The 17,800-nt window shown below is 39.0% G+C and overlaps 1 protein-coding gene across 6 annotated transcripts in view; it reads left to right on the forward strand.

Annotated features, from left to right (window-relative positions):
* Window positions 1–217: 217 nt before the first annotated feature.
* Window positions 218–17,800, forward strand: part of smarca2 (SWI/SNF related, matrix associated, actin dependent regulator of chromatin, subfamily a, member 2) — a 149,789-nt gene continuing 132,206 nt past the window's right edge. For 2 of the 6 annotated variants that reach the window (XM_041185755.1, XM_041185759.1), the window contains exons 1-2: window positions 220–395; window positions 7,640–7,900. In XM_041185755.1, coding sequence (XP_041041689.1) covers window positions 7,673–7,900 — 228 coding nt within the window. In that variant the 5' untranslated portion in view covers window positions 220–395; window positions 7,640–7,672. Of the gene's footprint in view, window positions 396–917; window positions 976–1,008; window positions 1,636–7,639; window positions 7,901–17,800 lie in introns of those variants that run through there. The other 4 variants (XM_041185760.1, XM_041185758.1, XM_041185757.1 and 1 more) reach the window with 4 other exon arrangements.

Consider the following 17,800-nt stretch of genomic DNA (forward strand, 5'->3'; position numbering starts at 1 on the left):
GGAACAGACAGATTTCTTTACATTTGATTTTTTTACATACAAAACTTCTGGTATTTTCTGAACAAATGCAGGGTTTGTGGGATTTGATAAAATGATGGGTGTTGTAAGTACAGTATCCAATGAACGTGGTGTGTAGAGGCGGGATTTCCTGCCAAGCGAGTTGATGGCCAGTTGGAGAAAATAACGAAATAAGAGGAGGAAGAGGATTGAAGGAAAGAGGAAGTTGATGGCTGTCACTTCACCAATGAGAACAACTCTTTGCCACTCAATTAAAAAAACTCCTCAAAAAAGGTTACAATATATAAAAAAATAATAAATATATAAGTAAAAGCGCCCCCAACTGTTTTCACAAATTCCGATGCCCTGGAGTGAGTCAGTGAATGCGATATTGAAGGGTAAGATTTCCATGTTCGATGCAGTTTAATTTTTCTGCTGTAGTGTTTCTTTTTTCAAAAATCTGAAACTATTGCAGTTTTAACCTTTTTGCACTTTCAGAGGTGGGCGCATGTTATTTTTGGCGGGGCCGGTGGTGGTTTGTGAAGCTGGCGACTTGTTTAACTTAGCGGCTCAGCACCGCAACAGGGGCCGGAGCTTGGAGCGGGAGCACAAGGCTGGAGCTTCGCGTTGGCACCGGGGGCTCGGAGCTGGGGCTCCGGGGCGGGATTGGGACCCTGGAGCCGGAGCTGGCGGCACGGGGCTGGGGGGTATCGGAGCCACGGCTCCGGGGTGGGACCGGGAACTCGGAGGCGGAGGGAAGGACGGCCGGGCTTATGGAATGTTTTATCCCAGCCGGGGCCCGGTTTCTGCCGCCACCCTTTCCTCCTCCCCTCAGCTGCTTCTCTCCGACTCGTTTCCGCCTCCAGTCCTAACTCGTGTTCGGTGTGCGGGTCCTGACTGGCCTCGGCCTCCCGCCCGCCCTCCCTCCCTCCCTCGCCGGGCCTGTGCCGCGCTCGCCTTGATAAACTGAAGCTACAGGTTTGTTGGAGCCGGTTCCCGGCCCCGGACTGGAGTCCGGGCGAGGAATGGCGAAGGCGAATTGAATTAATCTTTAACTGAAGAACCCGACGCTCCGCTGGGGGTTGTCTGGGGTTTTTTTTGTTTAATTTTCTCTCCGGGCGGTTCAGTCTTTAGGCCCCAAAAGCCCGGGGATCGAGGGAAGGTTCCGGCGGCTCCTCTCTCCCTTGGGCCCCGGGGCCGGTTTACCCTCCTCAGTGTCTGTGAGCGGCTGCAGGCCCGGCCGCTCCTCAGCGCCGGGGATTATCTTGCGTTTTATTCGACAAAACAGGGTCCGGTCTCCGCCATCCCGCCGCCTTTTGTTTTGAGGCCGGGGATGTGGGTGGATTTCTCGCCGAGCCTGGAGTTTGAAGCAGGCCCGGGTGCCGTGAGCTCCGTCCCCGGCCTCTGGGCTCCTCCTGGTGAATCGCCTGGGTCATTAATGCAGCTTCTCTCCCATCTCCATGATCCCCTCCCCCCGGAGATTATTTGTTTTGTGTTCATTTTTGTTTCATTGGTCTGCATGAATGGAAGTTTGAGCGTAATCCAAAAAGGCTTGTAAACCACCTACAAAAGATCAAATAATCAGCGAGCAGTGTCTTTGACGGTGGCGCTTTTGCGTCCGAAAAATGTAATTTAAGGGTAAAAGTCACTATAAAGTTTTGTTGAACATGTTGCGGTGTGTTGTATAACCTATTTTGCTGCAAAGTGGATTAAAGGCGATGTGGGGAGGTAGGGGGATGGAGGAATTGCGTTGAATAACTTCACCCTCAGCCACATCGCTCATTTTATTACCTCTTCAGCCGCACTGCACTCCCTTTTCAGTTACATATGCCGACTGCATATTTGTGTGAAAATAGATTTCAGAAATGTATTTATGTACACGTATTGATACCTATGTTAAGTACAATAAAAAAAAACTGGCAGCAAGTTCACATTTCAATTTTCAGGGCTGTTGGTCATAAATTACTGGAGTCTATTTCTGTTGCTTGTACTGCTCACTGGTTGTTTGGTTACACAGTTCTGTATTCCACTGATGGATCAGTGCTGAAAAAGGAAGATAATGTAATCCCGTTTGTTTAAATATACTGATGTGTACTCGATAGTCAAGGAATTAATTCTTTCGGATGAAATTTACTGCAATGCTGTAGCTAGTAACCTGACGTAGCATTATTTTTCTCTGGACTTACTATTTGGCTTGCTTTCCTGCTGTTTGTCCAGGTGGGCCACTTATGTGCATACCAAGGAGCCTCGGGGACTAGATATAAAGTTTAGTTTCATGTTTCCATGAATTTGCATATATCTCAAATAGCTCATACAAACAGATTTTGCCCTTCTGCTTTAGGATGTATCCACTGCTGAGGCAACATTGCTAAGAATTGTGTTTTTAAAAAAACTTCCAGTGCCACAAAGTAAAAGTGGGAGAAAACAGTAAATAGGAAATGCAAATACTTATAGAATTAAGTTGTCTGGTCCTTATTGACCAGTATGCTCAGCTCAGAAACTGGAGGTGCTGTACCATTTGATTAAAAACGTGATGTGCAGAGGCTGCAATTCAGCACTGAGAGGGTTGAATCTGACACATCTCAGCCAGCAGTTTTTTTTTTTAATTATTGCAATTGGGTCTGATATGCCATTAATTTTTAAATATAGCAGCTCTCACTACTATGTGGCTGTAACCTTCATTTTCAGAAGCTGTCACTAAAGGAGAGTTGGATTCTTATGAAATCATGCCACATCCCTCGTCATAAAATGGCTATCATACTTGAAAATCATGTTACCGAGGAATCTTCCAAACATGGAATTGCATAGAACATGCAGGGCAGAATCAAGTTGACAAACCTTTAGCACTAACAAGCAGAATGCACTCGTGCCTTTAAGATTTTTTTGATGTCTTGTTATTTTGTATAAGCTTCCAACAAGTGTAAGAAGCTTACTATGCTCACAAAGAGGTTTAGACTGTGTATTACTGCATGCCCACTAGTCTTATCAGACAAGTTTTATTCTACCTATAACTTAGTACAATATTATCTTCACCTTTTTAAAAGGAATTTGATTGAAGAAATAAACCCAAACACATGCTAGATTCTGTTCCAGGATTTCCTGTTACAGTTGTCTAGTTTGGTTAGTTTCAAACCAAAGGTAGTGGTAAAAATTGGTTCAAACTTGGAGATTATTGTCGCTAACATAGCTTGTTGTTGAGGACCATTAAAGCATTCGGCTGTGGTGTTTCTTTAATCTATGTGGCAAATAATGAAATGCTACACCCAGAGAACCAAACGTAAAGTCAGTTGAGTAGCACTTGTGTCTGAATGGTTTTTGTTCAAATCTTTAGGAATTTCTATTGTTATCTGATCACCACTTTCTGATAGAAGGGGTAAATATGGTAGATATGTTCCTGCATTCTTGTGTTCAAAAGGGAAAGTCTAAAAGCTGACTACTAGTTACTTGAAAACAATTGTTCCAGTAATCTGTATATTGTAGTTTGACATTTAGCTTCAGTTTTAAAACAAAATCGTGACATATTCTAAATCTGATTTACTTTGCGCATACATGCCTAAGGTTAGCTCAGGTCTGCATAATCTAGCCTTTGTCAATATTCCTTGCTGAGGAAACCTGGAAAACTATTGTATGTACTAGCAAAAAACATTTATGCAAACCTATGCTAAACATTTTATAGTAACAATACAGTAGGTGTAAAACCTATCTTACTTCTCTTATTATAAATGCCAGGCTGGGTCTTTTGGCATCATACTGATTCTTTAAGTCGAATACAAATGCCTTTCCTCCATTGCTTAGCTCTTGGAGCTGCCCATTCTTGATTCTACTCTTGCTGAACTGATCTTAATTGGAGGATTTATAGCAATGGTTTCTCTTTCCATACCTGCACAGTTATTCTAATATGTCCCCAGGCTCCATCCTTAATCCTCTCTTTATTTATATGCAGTCTCTTGATGACATTACCTACAGCCAAAAGGTCAGCTTCAACATTATTGCTCGTGACACCCAGCTTCGCCTTCCCACCAGCTTTCACAACCCCTTAACTGCCTGTGTTAGGTTGCTTATCTGATATCTAGTTTTGGATGAGTCTTCACCTCTTCCAGTTGAACAGTGGACAAAAATAAAGACATTGTCTTCTGCTTGCTTACCATTGACTTCATTTGCCTTTCTGGTCACGGTTTTGGGGCTGAACTAGACTGCCTGTGCTTTCTGTTGAATCCCATGTTGGTTCCATCGGTGACTAACCTCTTAGGTATGGCAGAAACAGGTAATGCTCAGCTTATTTGCCATTGAAGCCCACGTACAGGACTTCATCAGCTTTGATGTTGATTTCTCCAGTGTTCTCGCTGGTCTCTCAACCTACATGCTTCATAAACTAGAGCTTTTCAAAAGTTCTGCATGGATTCTACTTGCCTGTCACTGAGCCTTGTTGATCTATATTGGTTCAGGTCTCAATGACTCAAATGTAAAGTACTTGTCCTTGTCTTTAATTCATTCCATCACCTCTCTTGTACCTATTGTCATAATGTCTGCTAGTTGTGTTGATTCTGCTCTTAATTCCCCACTTTCAAGCTCTCCCTCTTTTAAAGATCCTCCTGAAAATCACCTTTTCAACCAAGTTTCTGGCTACTTCTGCTAATTTTTCCTTCGAGCATCAATTTTCTTGCCTCTGAAAGTTTTCTTAAATTAAAGATGCAATATCTATGTAATTTCTTGCTGGTGATTTGCATTGCAGTGTTACTGATCACAATATTGTAGTACTTACTACCAAACCATTTATTTGAAATCTGCATGTTAGTATATTTAAAATATGTAGCATTTACTTTTTTTCTTTTAAGTGTTAATCATGGTGTTGTGGTAGTTCATTTTCTTCTGAGTTAGGTGGTCATACATTCAAGGATTTAGGATTTGAGAAAATAAACTAGCTTGGTGTTTAAGTGCTATACTTTGGAAATGCAACATTGGCATTTTTTGGATGAGAGGTTAAATTGATGCCATCACCTTATCAGATGGATGCCAGTGGTGGTAATTAGAGCCACAGGGTTTTTGTGTGTCTTGGCCAACATTTATCTATCAATGAACACTATCAAAAGCAGGTTAATTGGTAATTCATTTTATTTTGTCAGAGTTTGGATACAAATTAGTTGTTTGCTTTTGTGACAACTGTCATTACGTAAATCATTGGCTGTAAAACATTGGGATTAATTTAGCATGTGGGAGATACTATAGAAATGCAATTTTATTCTTCAGAAGTTTGTGAAAGAAGTAAGAAAGTGGAAATCCAAGGCTTTCTTCATTAGCAGAAACCTGATGGAAGTCTTTATTTTTTGGATAAATTTCTGATGAATTCTGATATGCATGAAACTATTTTGCCCAGACTATCCTAATATAAGCAGTTAAGGACAGTTGCTTTGAACAGTTGTGGCCTTAGGTTTGAGGCACACCAGTGACTGTCACTCAAACCCACTACTGTACATGCACAATTTCTCAACGGAACAGCTGGTCGTGCAGGAATAGGTGTTAGGGAACCCTGAGGGAGAAAAGTAAACTGACACATCAATCTCTTACACTGCAGGAAGTTGCTATCCTGTTGGTGGAGCTCCCTCCAGAGTGAATAAAGAGATGCAAACAAATTGTTTTACCTGTTACTTGATGCACCTGGAGCTTATTAGGTTTAATTTCTTATATTCTGTTTGTTTTCCTTTGGAAGAGTAGTTTTGAGCCATTTTAAACTTGGCATTTGGTGACAGCAGCAAATATATTCACGGCACAAGTTTGATTTTCTAGGGTTTGTAGATGATGTACCCAAACCTTGAGAACCAGTCAACTGTGCGTAATGTAACCTTTCACATACACCTTGTGAGGTTGTTGATTTTGTCAGTTTTTTTTTTCGTTTTTAATTAGCATAAGCTATTTTCAGTAATGACTGTCAGGGAAAGGAATACTTCATCCTTATTATGGTTTTTGATGAATGTGAAATTAAACTGTGAACTGTTTAAAATTTTCACTGGAGATTTGCTGCTGTATTTTTTTTTTCTCTCTCCTCCCTTCTCCCCCCAACACCACCCCTCCCCTTCCTGGAAGGTCAGGAATTCAAACGAAAGTCCAAACATTAATTGACATTTTCTGATTGGCAGCTACTAGTTTCAAATCTTGAATAAAATGACTGAATAGAAACCACCAGATACTTGCAGTGTGTGTTCTTTCTGTTTATTTGGTTTAACAGAGATTTTACTAAATAATTGACAATTAATAACTGTTATCTGTAGACTGGAGCCATCAAAAATGATGCAGCCTCTCTAAACAATCCAATTGTCAGGCTGTTGTAATGAGGATGTTTTGATTTCATATTCATACTATGGACAATATTATGTGCGGTAGTACTGCAAAGAATGTTAAATTCAGCATCAGTCCTTGCCTTTATTTTGCTGAATCCTTTTATTTTTGTTTATTGGTTGTCCTGTTTCTGTGGACAGTCAATCACATTTACAATACAGCAATTTTTTGGGGTGGCATCAATAAGTTAAGGGCCTTGGGGCTCTGGCAGTAATCAGGAATATGGTGGATAAAGACATTTTCTAGATCTGCTTCAGAGCTTGCCATAGAGAAACAGTTTCTAAAATGACAGCCCTGATGTCTTATGCATATAGTATTATCCCAGCATCAGTGTTTTATTTTGTTTTTCAGAGATCTGAGATTGTGGGTAGTCTAGCATGAAAGCACAGATGTTGGTATGCATAATTGCATTATGTATGTAAACTGCTGCGCTGCCTTCTATACTCTGCAGTTTGAGTGTGAATTTTTGGAAATCTCAATGACTAAAAATAGCACCTTAGCATAGGGGAGAAAAAAGCCACCATTGAATATTGCATCGTGTAAGATAATGGGCACATTAGATAAATGTAATCTGATAGTGTTCATGTAAAATGTCAGGTGTAACATTGTTTTTGCCACCATCTATTTTTCATATTAAGATTTCTTTTGACTAAGCTAGCTATTACATGATATTTGTTACTTTGCAGCAATTCTGGGGGTACAAAATCGTTTTTGCTACCTTCCTGTACTTTTGCATGCAAGTGTGAATGTTTATTTTTAAATAGTCGTTTGGTAGTACAGAACTTGAGTATTGCTGAAAAAGAGACATGTCTAAGCTATTCTCTTGCTCTCATCACGACACTCACAAGAATACCAACATAAGGGGAAAACAACAATTTATACTGAATGTGAAGAGAGTGCTGATTGGTTGGCAAGTGGGGTTGCCATGGAGAATGCACTACTGATGGTGACTGACAGTTAACTGCCAAGCATTGTTGCAAACTGTCAGTCACCATCAGTGGTGCATTCTCCATGGCAAACCCATTTGCCAACCAATCAGCACTCTCTTCACATACAGTATAAATTGTTGTTTTTCCCCTTATATTGGTATTCTTACAAGTATCCTGATTGCGAGATGAAAAGCTTAGACATGTCTCTTTATTTTTTCAATTTTCCTTTTGGTTCTTAATTGAGATCGCACAATGAAAGGACTTTCAAAATATTATTGTGTTTGCCGTTCAAACCATTGTGTTTAGGGGTAGAAGAAAATTGTTTCGTAAAATAAACTCAAGTAAGAAATTTGTGTTCTAATGTTTGTTTTTTCTAATAGAATTCTTCAAGATAACGAGCAAAACTGGCATAGATGTCGACTCCTACAGATCCCTCTGGTGGGATGCCTCACCCTGGACCTTCTCCAGGACCAGGTCCATCTCCTGGACCTATTCTAGGTCCAAGCCCAGGACCGGGGCCTTCACCAGGATCAGTACATAGTATGATGGGTCCCAGTCCAGGGCCGTCAAATGTAACCCATTCGATACCACCCCAGGGTCCGAGTGAGTACCAGCAGGACAGCATGCATCAGATGCATAAGGTAATAATGTCTGAATAAAATCAAAAATATCACTTATGAACTATGTACTAAAGCACATAGTACATGAATAAGCTTGAAATTTGACATTTTTAAGCAATGCAATTCCGACAAAGGACTGTACCCAGTGTGTAAAAGCTAGATTTTCTTTTTCTTGATTCTGACACGTGTTTTTCCAGAATTCTCTTATTTCCAATTCCCAGTACTGTGTTTATGCTTATTTAACATGCTTTTAGGTTTAAATTTTGTTGAGGTTGCTTGGGCATTTGATAATGCAGCATATTGCAGAATGCAATATGCAGGTATGCTCTTTTGAACCTTGACCACATTCTGGATGGTGAGTACACTTAAAAGTAAAAGAATTCTATCTTTCAATTATCAACCTAGAGTTTCTGCTAGGTTGTGCTGTATTTTTGCACTGTGTTTTTTCAGTACAATTTGCCTGAAATAACCCAACCCACCACAAACAATCGAGGAATTTCAAATGCAAATTTCATTAAGCACAAATTGACTACTTTTGCGCTAGTTTTGAAAAAAAAACATGCAGGTGCTTAAACAGCAAAAGAAAAATCGTATAGGGAAAGGTCTATTGGAGATGCACACTGTAAACACAGATAATACAATGCAGTGCAAAAGTATTAAAGGATTGAACCTTGGTATTTGCCAGGAAGACAAACGTGGTGGACATAACATTATGGGCGGGATTTTCCGCATCCACCCCCCTCTGGGACCTTCCGGCCCCGCCGCAATGGGGCTGGAAAATCCCAGCCCATATCTTTCTGATTTATTCTTCTAAAGACATTTATGGTTGGAAGGCAGGAGACAATTGATAAACTTGTCAAACTTCAACGGGGTGGGAGAAGAATAAGCCTCCTGGTCCAGTGGATTGCAACTGTGTTTTCAAAACTACCTTAAGGAAGAGGTAGCAAAGGCATTATCACACATATAAAAAATCATCAGAAGGGTTCAGTGCCAGAGGACTGGTGGACAATTAATATCATTCCTATATATAAAAGAGAGAAGTCCAGATAAGTAATTGACCAATTACTTTAATGTCGGCGGTAGAAAAGGCAAGAGAATCCAAAGATATAATATAAAAATATCTGGAAACAAAGTACAATAGTGAGTAATCACTAGGTATTTCAAAAAGGAATGTTATGCTTAATCAACCTTATTGAATTCTATGAAGAAGTAACAGAAATGTAGATAAGTGTGATGTAATAGAGGTAATATATTTGGATTTCAAAAGGTCTTCAATAAGATGCCACAAGGTAAATCTTTGATGAAAGTGTGAAGGCAGGCAACGAGTAGAATGGATAGCAAACTGGTTATAAAACACAAAACAGGAAGTTTAAAGCTAGTACCTTAGACTGGCAGAAGGTAGGAAATGGTGTTCTATAGGGATCAGTGTTGGGGCCACAATTGTTCACAATTTACATAAATGCTTTGGACCCTGGAATCAAATGCACAATTTGAAAATTTGTGGATGACACCAAATTAGGAGGCTCTTAATAGGGAAAGGCAACAACATACAGACGATATTAACAAATTTGCAGAGGGGTGTGTAATTGGCAAATTGAATTCAGTAAAGATATGAGGTGGTAGGTTTTGATGAGAAGAATAGGGAGGCCACATACTCTTGGAAAATATTTGTCTAAATGGGTAGAAGAGCAGAGGGATCACATATATCACTAAAAGTAGCGACAGAAGCTATTGGCCTAGATTTCACTGCCATTTGCACTTGCCGCTGACCTTGAAGAAAGTTATCCACAAAGTTTTATTGATCTTTGTGACATTAATTTTCCATTTTCCTGACACCCATTTGAATCTGGTGTCAAGTCAAGGGGATCTCCAGGCATCCAACAACAGTGATGCCATCAAGTAAGGCAAGCAACCAATCAGATTGATGCATTCTGACAGAAAACAAACCAGGAAGTAAAATGCACTAATTTTTTTCAGAAAGCAAAAGGAATGATTGGATCTTCACATGGGAGTATCATAAACTTCAAGTTATTTTAGAAATGTGATTTTTTTTTAATATCACAATGGAGAAATTTGACATTCCAAAAACTTAAAAAATTGGTTCTTCAGGCCCTGTAAAGCTGCTTAGCAGCAGTTATGAACTTAATAAACCATTAAAAAATCTAGTTACATCTCATTTAATTAGCTCTTACTTTTTCAAGCGTTTTTACGTTTTTAATAGTGTAAGGGTGGAAATCCTTGTCATCCAGTGATTTCTACTTGATTGCAGTCTGGTGAGGACTTCAACAGTGAACCTAGTGGGAAAGTGTAGTGTTGCTGACACAAACCTCTGGATTGTAACATTTAACTGTACGTGCATGGACTGCAGAAGTTGCTGTCAGTTTCAGAGAAGTAATGTCAGTGAGCAGTGACAGTTTTGTCATCATTATTATTGTAAAATGCAGGCTGATAAATCCACTTTTTTATTGCACATTATAATTGCTCCACCATTGGTAGCTGTACCTTCAGTTGCCCAAGCCCTAAGCTCTAGAATTCCCTCCTGGCACCTCTCTGCCTCTCTACCTTGCCTTCTCTTTTAAGACACTTCTTTAAACCGACCTCTTTGACCAAACTTTTGAACATTTTACTTAATATCTCCCTATGTAGCTCGGTGTCATACTTTGTTTTAAAATGCTCCTGTGAAGCACTTTGGGAGGTTTCATTACGTTAAATGAGCTATATAAGTTGTTGTAAAAAAAGTGAACCAAGCACTGGCATTCATTTCTAGAGGAATAGAATTGGAAAAGCAGAGAAGATATGTTAAATTTACATAGAGCCTTGCACTGTGAACAGTTTTGGTTTTCATATTATTCCAATGACATAGAAGCATTGGAAAGGTGGTACAAAGATTTGCTAGAAGTTATGTCTATTGGATAGATTGAACGGGCTTTTTTCTCTTGACTAGAGAAGATTGAGGGGTGACCAGATGAAGATTTTTAAGATTATAGAAACATTTGATAGAGTGGTTGTCGTGATGATTTCACTTGAGGGGGAGACCAGAACTAGGGGCCATAAATATGAGAGTCATGAATAAATCCAATACTAAATTCAGGAGAAATGTCTTTACCCAGAGAGTGATTATAATGTGGAACTCACTCCCAGAAGGAGTAGATGAGGTGACTAGCATGGGTGCATTTAAGGGGAAGCTAGATGAGTACATGAAGGAAAAGAGAAAAAAGGGATACGTCAGTGAGTTGGATGAAAAAGGGTAGGAGGTGTCTTGTATGCAGTATAAAGGCTGACATAGATCTGTTGAACCGAATGACCTGCTTCTGTGCTATAAATACAGCACAATGTAATTGTACTGGGGGCAAGCTCAGCCACAAAACTGGCCATGTCCTCAGATTGAATTCTTCACCATTGCACTTGTTTGCAGTCCTTTGAGGAGACTTCAAATTATTTTTACATGCAAAAGCATTACTAGACACCTTTTTTAAAACTTTGAAATATTTTTAATTTACTAAAATTGATTACTGTACACTCAAGAAATTAGTAAATATTTCTGTACAGTTTTTAAATAATTTTCCGTTATAAATCAGGTTCGTCACAGGAGGTGGACTAGTCATTCTGATTAAAACAATTGTTTTTGTTAAACCCTTTTCAGCTGTATTAATCAAACTGTGCCAAGTTATCACTCTTAAATAAATCAAGGAATATTCTTTTAATGCAAAATAAAATTCTAAAATGCTAAAATAAAAACAGAAAATGCTGGAAATACTCAGGTCAGGCCCCACCTGTGGAGAAAGGAGCAGAGTTAATATTTCAGGTCAATGGCCTTTCATCTTAACTGGGAAAAGTTAAAGATGTAATAAGCTTTGAGCAAGGGGTGGCTGGGACAAGGGCAAAAGGAAGCTTTGTGATTGGGTAAAAGGCAGGAGAGATTGAATGACTAAAGAGTTAGTCTTCCAGGGCCAAAGGGAATGGTGATAGGACATGATAAGAAACAAAAGATATGCTGAGAGTAGATGTGCTACTGTCTGAAAGCAAAAATAAGCGAAAAACTGAAACATGCAAAGAAAAGTAAACAAAAAAAGGAAAGCAGAGATTACAGTCTGAAATTGTTGAACTCTATGTTAAGTCCGGAAGGCTGTAATGTTCCTAACCAAAAGATGGTTCATGCCGGATTTTATGTTCGGCGAAATACAAATGAATTTGAGCAGATACCTGAGCAAAACAAAATCATTTCTTGGGAAAGAAGTCCAGTTTTGAGCAATTTTGTGCCCGAAATGCTCTAAAATCAGGAACTCTGCCCCATTGTTTGTGGGAATACTTGGAGCGAGTGTTGGCAGTGCCCTACATATTTAGCATTCGTACAATAAAAATGACCTTTTAAAGAAAAAAGGGAGACGAGAGGGGAAAAGAAATAGCTAATTGGGTATCTTGAGTCAGTGCTTTTTCCTTTCTTCTGAACCACACTATTTTCCTGTTCCAATCTCTAACAGGAACTATTATGTACAAGGAAACACTTGAGTTTTTTTTAGCCCAGTCAAGTATTCTTTAAATATATAAAAGCAAAATACTTCGGAAGCTGGAAATCTAAAACAAAAATAAAAATAGCTGGAAAAACTCAGCAGGTCTGACCGCATCTGCGAAGAGGAACACAGTTAACATTTTGAGTCCGTATGACTCTTCATCAGAACTGGTTCTGATGAAGCGTCATATGGATGCGAAACATTAACTGTATTCTTCTCCGCAGACGTTGTCAGACCTGCTGAGTTTTTCCAGCTATTTTTATTTTTGTTTCTTTAAATATATGCTTCTTTATACTTTTTAATTTAATTTTTATTTTTCTTGTTTGTTTTTTACTTTAGAAAAATTCTGTAGATGTGCTCGGGCAGCAGTCCACATGATAAAGGCCAGTGTCAGTAGGTCTCTGTTAAAGTTCCTGATTTCAACCAGAGCAGCAATTGGCACCTAGGTTATGGAAGTAGCAAACCTGCTAGTGTTCCCATTACTGATCATCTAGTGACTGACTACTGTTGCAAAGTGTTGTGTGTGTTTAGTTTTTGGTGGGAGAACTAAGAAAGTCAGCCGGCTTGCCCTCAAATCTTCTTCATAGTCACTATGCAGTATTTATGAAGAATAGTGACTTGGAAGTGGTACTGGAGATTTTCTGGTGCAGTTAAATTTGTATCCTTACGAGGGTTTGGTATTTTGGGCAGTGGGGAGGGGGGTGGTTTTTTTCCAGCTGATTTTACTAAATTTTATTCACTTTATAGAAAAGTTATCAATGCTGCAACTCAGTCGGTGGAGTATTTTTCTGGTTGAAACAACTTTAGTTCCAGCTCACACCTGTTTTTCTATTCTGGTTTGAATATTGTTTGATTGCTTAATGTCAGCAACGTTTAAAGCGTGTTCCAGGTTCTCTGAGATATCCACTGCCCACAGTTAAATCCTCAGTATCATTTTGGCTCAGCAGTAGCATTTTCTCCTCTGAAATAGTTGGTCATGTGCTCACTAAAAAACTTGGGAAAATTACCTAGGGTGACACTTCGGTGTAGCATTAGGGAATTCCTGCATTGTCAGGCACTCTATGAAGAATTCCTGATCCGTGTTTATTCCTCGGCCAATTCCACCAAACAAAATTAAATAGCTATCTATGTCGTTGTCATTTGTGGTGCTTTACTAAGTGTAAATTGGCTGCTTTGTGTGTCAACAGGGTAATGGATTCATGTAAAATAAAAATTGCCTGTAAAGTGCTTTGGAATGTCTTGAGAACATGAAAATATTACACAAACCCATGTACTTTCTTGAGTTTACAACGACTACTTCCCCAAATTCACAATGAGCAGCGTCTTTTAAAATTTAGCCTTGAATATTGATTTAGTCTAACTGTTTGCACTTTTCCCTCTGACTCACAAGGTTATGATTTCAAGCACCACATTGGACTTCATTTAATCTAGCTGTTACTGCAGTGAATACCATGGATGCTGCATTGTTGCAGTCTTTTAGATGAAATGTTTAAAGTATCTACTCAGTTGAGCATAAAGAATTCCATGGCACAGATTGAAGAGCATGCGAGTTCTCTCAGTTGTTCGGGTGGCCATTCTTGCTTCAACTGACCATTGGTTCATTCCCTGTTTTGCAGAAATCGACTGCCATGTTTGCCCATGCAACACATGATTACAACTCAAAGATTTATTAATTTGTTGCAATTTTCTTTGGTTCTCCTGCTGTCCTGGCCAACTTTTATTCTTCAATCAAAACCATGAAAATAGATTAACTCGCCATTTTCTCACTAATGTTTGTGACAATACTGAGTGCATTTCGAAATATTTCTTTGGCTAAGAAGTCCTTTGGGGTGCACTGAGTACATGGAAGTTGCTACATAAATGTGTATTTGCTTCAAAAAATCAAGAGGCAGGGGAAAAGAGACGATCAGAAACTTGATGTACAGAGAAGAAGCGCTTTCAAGATTACTTTGAGTTACAGAAATACCTGGAAAAACTCAGCAGGTCTGGCAGCATCGGTGGAGAAGAGTACAGTTGATGTTTCGAGTCCTCATGACCCTTCAACAGAAATTATTTACTTTAAGAGTTGTTAATCATAAAGTAAGATGCTCACAAAATGATTTTGTAGCCATCAATTGACACAAGATTTGAGCTGAATTGATATACATTTCTCCCTCGGTGTGAAAATATCTGTATACTCCTCAAAGATTAAAAATACTAATTTTTAATGCGGTACAATGGTATGCTGTCAGGGCAATTGTGAAACCAAGAAAATAATGACCAATAATTTTTTTTGTGCTATCAAAGAAATATGAAAGCCAATCCCTTGTTCACAGTTTAAAATTCATATATTAATTTTTAAATTCACATCCATACTATTATTTTCGACTCAAACTTTGGTTCCATTTTGAAAGGCAAATTTATTTAAATCTAAAGTTCAGCCTTAAGGAAATACACTTTGAAAGAAGGACTTAACAGCATTTGTTTTTAATGTGGTCCATTTCAAATGAAGCACAGTAACTAAAGAATTTTCACAAGTTTTACACAAAATGCGCATATGCAGAATATCTCTTAGGATTAAAGTATATGAACTGCATATTTCAATGAACTGACAACAAACAAAGTTTCCAGTTAACCATTTTCTTTAGAGAAAGCTAGCTTAAACTGATCAAAGATTTATTTTAATGCTTAGATCAGATTTAGACTACTTTCTGAAATGAGGAATAAAGAGTAATTGTCCTAAAGGTGTTCATTAACTTCCATTTGTGGTAAATCACAAACAATTTTAGCAATTATATTATTGAACTAGTAATCCAGAGATAAAAACAAATGCTGGAAATAAGCAGCAAGTCTGGCAGCATTTATGGAGAGAGAAACAGTTAACAATTTAGTTCGGTGACCTTTCACTAACATCAACAGTATTTACCACAGTAACAATTCAGCTACAGAAGTTCAAATCCCACTACAGCAGCTGGGAAATTTAAAAAGCTAGTATGAGTGATAGTGACCATGAAGCTGCCAGATGTCGTAGTCCATGTAGGTACCAATGACATAGGTAGAACTAGGAAAGAGGTTCTGAAAAGTCAATATGAGGAGCTAGGTATCAAATTAGAAAGTGGGGCTGTACCATTGGGATGGTTTACACCTGAACTGTACTGGGACAAGTGTCCTCGCAAATCGTATAAATAGGGAAGTAGAGAGGGCTTTAAACTAAACGAGGTGTGAGGGATCAAGCTTAGGTAGAGGTAGTAATTCAAAGTGTAGAGTCAACACAGGAGAGCAAAGCAGTTAAATGAGAAATGAGGGTCAGAGAATGGCAGGAAGGGACAGAGAGAAAAAACCTAACAGTACATCAACAGTCAAGACTTGATGTTACAAAAGTAATAAAAAGACAAAACTGAAGGCTCTCTATCTGCATGTAGCATTCATAACAAAGTAAATTAATTGATGGCCCACATTGAAGTAAATAAATATGATCTGATAGGAATTATGGAGACGTGGCTGCAGGACAACAAAGATTGGGTTGTTAGGGGTACATGACATTCAAGAAGAATAGGAAGCTAGGTAAAGGTGGAGGAGTAGCACTGTTAAACAAAGAGGGCATTGATGCAGAAAAAAAGTCACTGGTGCGAGTGGTCTACAGGCCCCCTCACCGTAGCCACAATGTAGGACAAAGTATTCAAGAGAAAATATTGTGTGCTTGTGATAAAGAGACGGCAATAATCATAGGTGGTTTTAATTTACACACAAAACTGGAAAAATCAGATTGGCAATAGTAGCCCAGATGAGTTCTTAGAATGCTTTTAAGAGAGTTTCTTCGAGCAGCATGTTCTGGAACCAACAAGTGAACAGGTTATATTAGACTTCGTATTGTGTAATGTGACAGGATTAATTAATGACCTCCAGAATAAAGGCACTCCTAGGTAGCAGCGACCACAATGTGATTGAATTTTACATCCAGTTTGAAAGGGAGAAGAGTGGGTCTAAGACTAGTATCTTAAACTTAAATAAGGGCAACTGTGTGGGGATGAAAGCTGAACTAGCTGAAGTGAACTGGGAAATAGGCTAGAGGATAGATCAATAGAGAAGCAGTGGTAAACACTTAAGGGGATATTTCAGAGTATCCAGAATAAATACAGTCCTATTATAAAGAAAAATTCTAAGGGGAGGACCCACCATTCGTGGTTAACTAAAGAAGTTAAGGAAAGCATCAAACTTATGGAAAAAGCATACAACTCCACAAAGATGAGTAGCAAAACGGATGATTGGATAGAATATAAAGAATGGCAGAGAATGACTTAAAGATTAATTAGGAAGAAGAAGTTAGAATATGAGAGGAAGCTAGTAGAAGTGTAAAAACGGGTAGTAATAGTTTCTACAGGTATTTAAAAATGAAAGCAGCAAGTAAAGTGAGTGTTGGCCCTCTTAGAGAGTGACAGTGGGGAGTTAATAGTAGATAATAAGGAAATGGCAGAAGAAATGAACAAATATTTTGCTTCTGTGTTCACTATAGAGGATACAAAAAACATTCCAAAAATAGCTGGAAATCAGGAGGTGAAAAGGAGAGAGGAACTTGGTGAAATAGAAATCATTAGGGAAACTACTGAGCAAATTGATGGAGCTGCGGGCTGGCAAGTCTCCGGGTCCAGATGGATTACATCCTAGAGTCTTAAAAAGAGGTGGCTAATGTTGATGTGCTGATGTTAATTTTCCAAAATTTGCTAGATTCTGGAAAGGTTCCATCAGCCTGGAAAGTAGCAAATATAACCAAGGATGTAAATGCGTTGGAGGTGATTCAAAGGAGATTTACCAGATTGATACCTGGAATGAGTGGGTTGTCTTATGAGGTTGGACAGACTGGACTTATTTCCACTGGAATTTAGAAGAGAGTGGGGTGATTTGATTGAAGTATACAAGATCCTGAACGGCCTTGACAAGGTGGACGTCGAAAGGATGTTTCCTCTTGTGGGCAGGTCCAGAACTAGGGGGCACTGTTTAAAATTATGGGTCGCCCTTTTAGGACAGGGATGGGGAGAATTTTTTTCTCTTAGGGCTGTGTGACTTTGGAACTCTCTGCCTCAGAAGGTGGTGGAAATGGGGGTCATTAAATATTTTTAAGGTAGTCGTAGATAGATTCTTGTTAGGCGGGGAATCAAAGGTTATCGGGGTTAGATGGGAATGTGGAAATCGAAACACAGAAGGATCAGCCATTACCTTATTGAATGGCAGAGCAGGCTTGACATGACAAATGGCCTACTCCTGTTCTTATGTCATAAGAACCAATCTGGTTCAGTAATGTCCTAGTAGGGAATATCATCTGTTGGCCTTATTTAGTTTGATCTGTGTGCCACTCCAGACTGACAGCTATGTGGATGACTCTTAACTCCTCTGAAATTGCCAAGCAATCACTTGGGTCTATCAAGCCATTATG

This window comes from Carcharodon carcharias, chromosome 4 (assembly GCF_017639515.1).
Source record: "Carcharodon carcharias isolate sCarCar2 chromosome 4, sCarCar2.pri, whole genome shotgun sequence".
Classification (NCBI taxonomy): Eukaryota; Metazoa; Chordata; class Chondrichthyes; order Lamniformes; family Lamnidae; genus Carcharodon; species Carcharodon carcharias.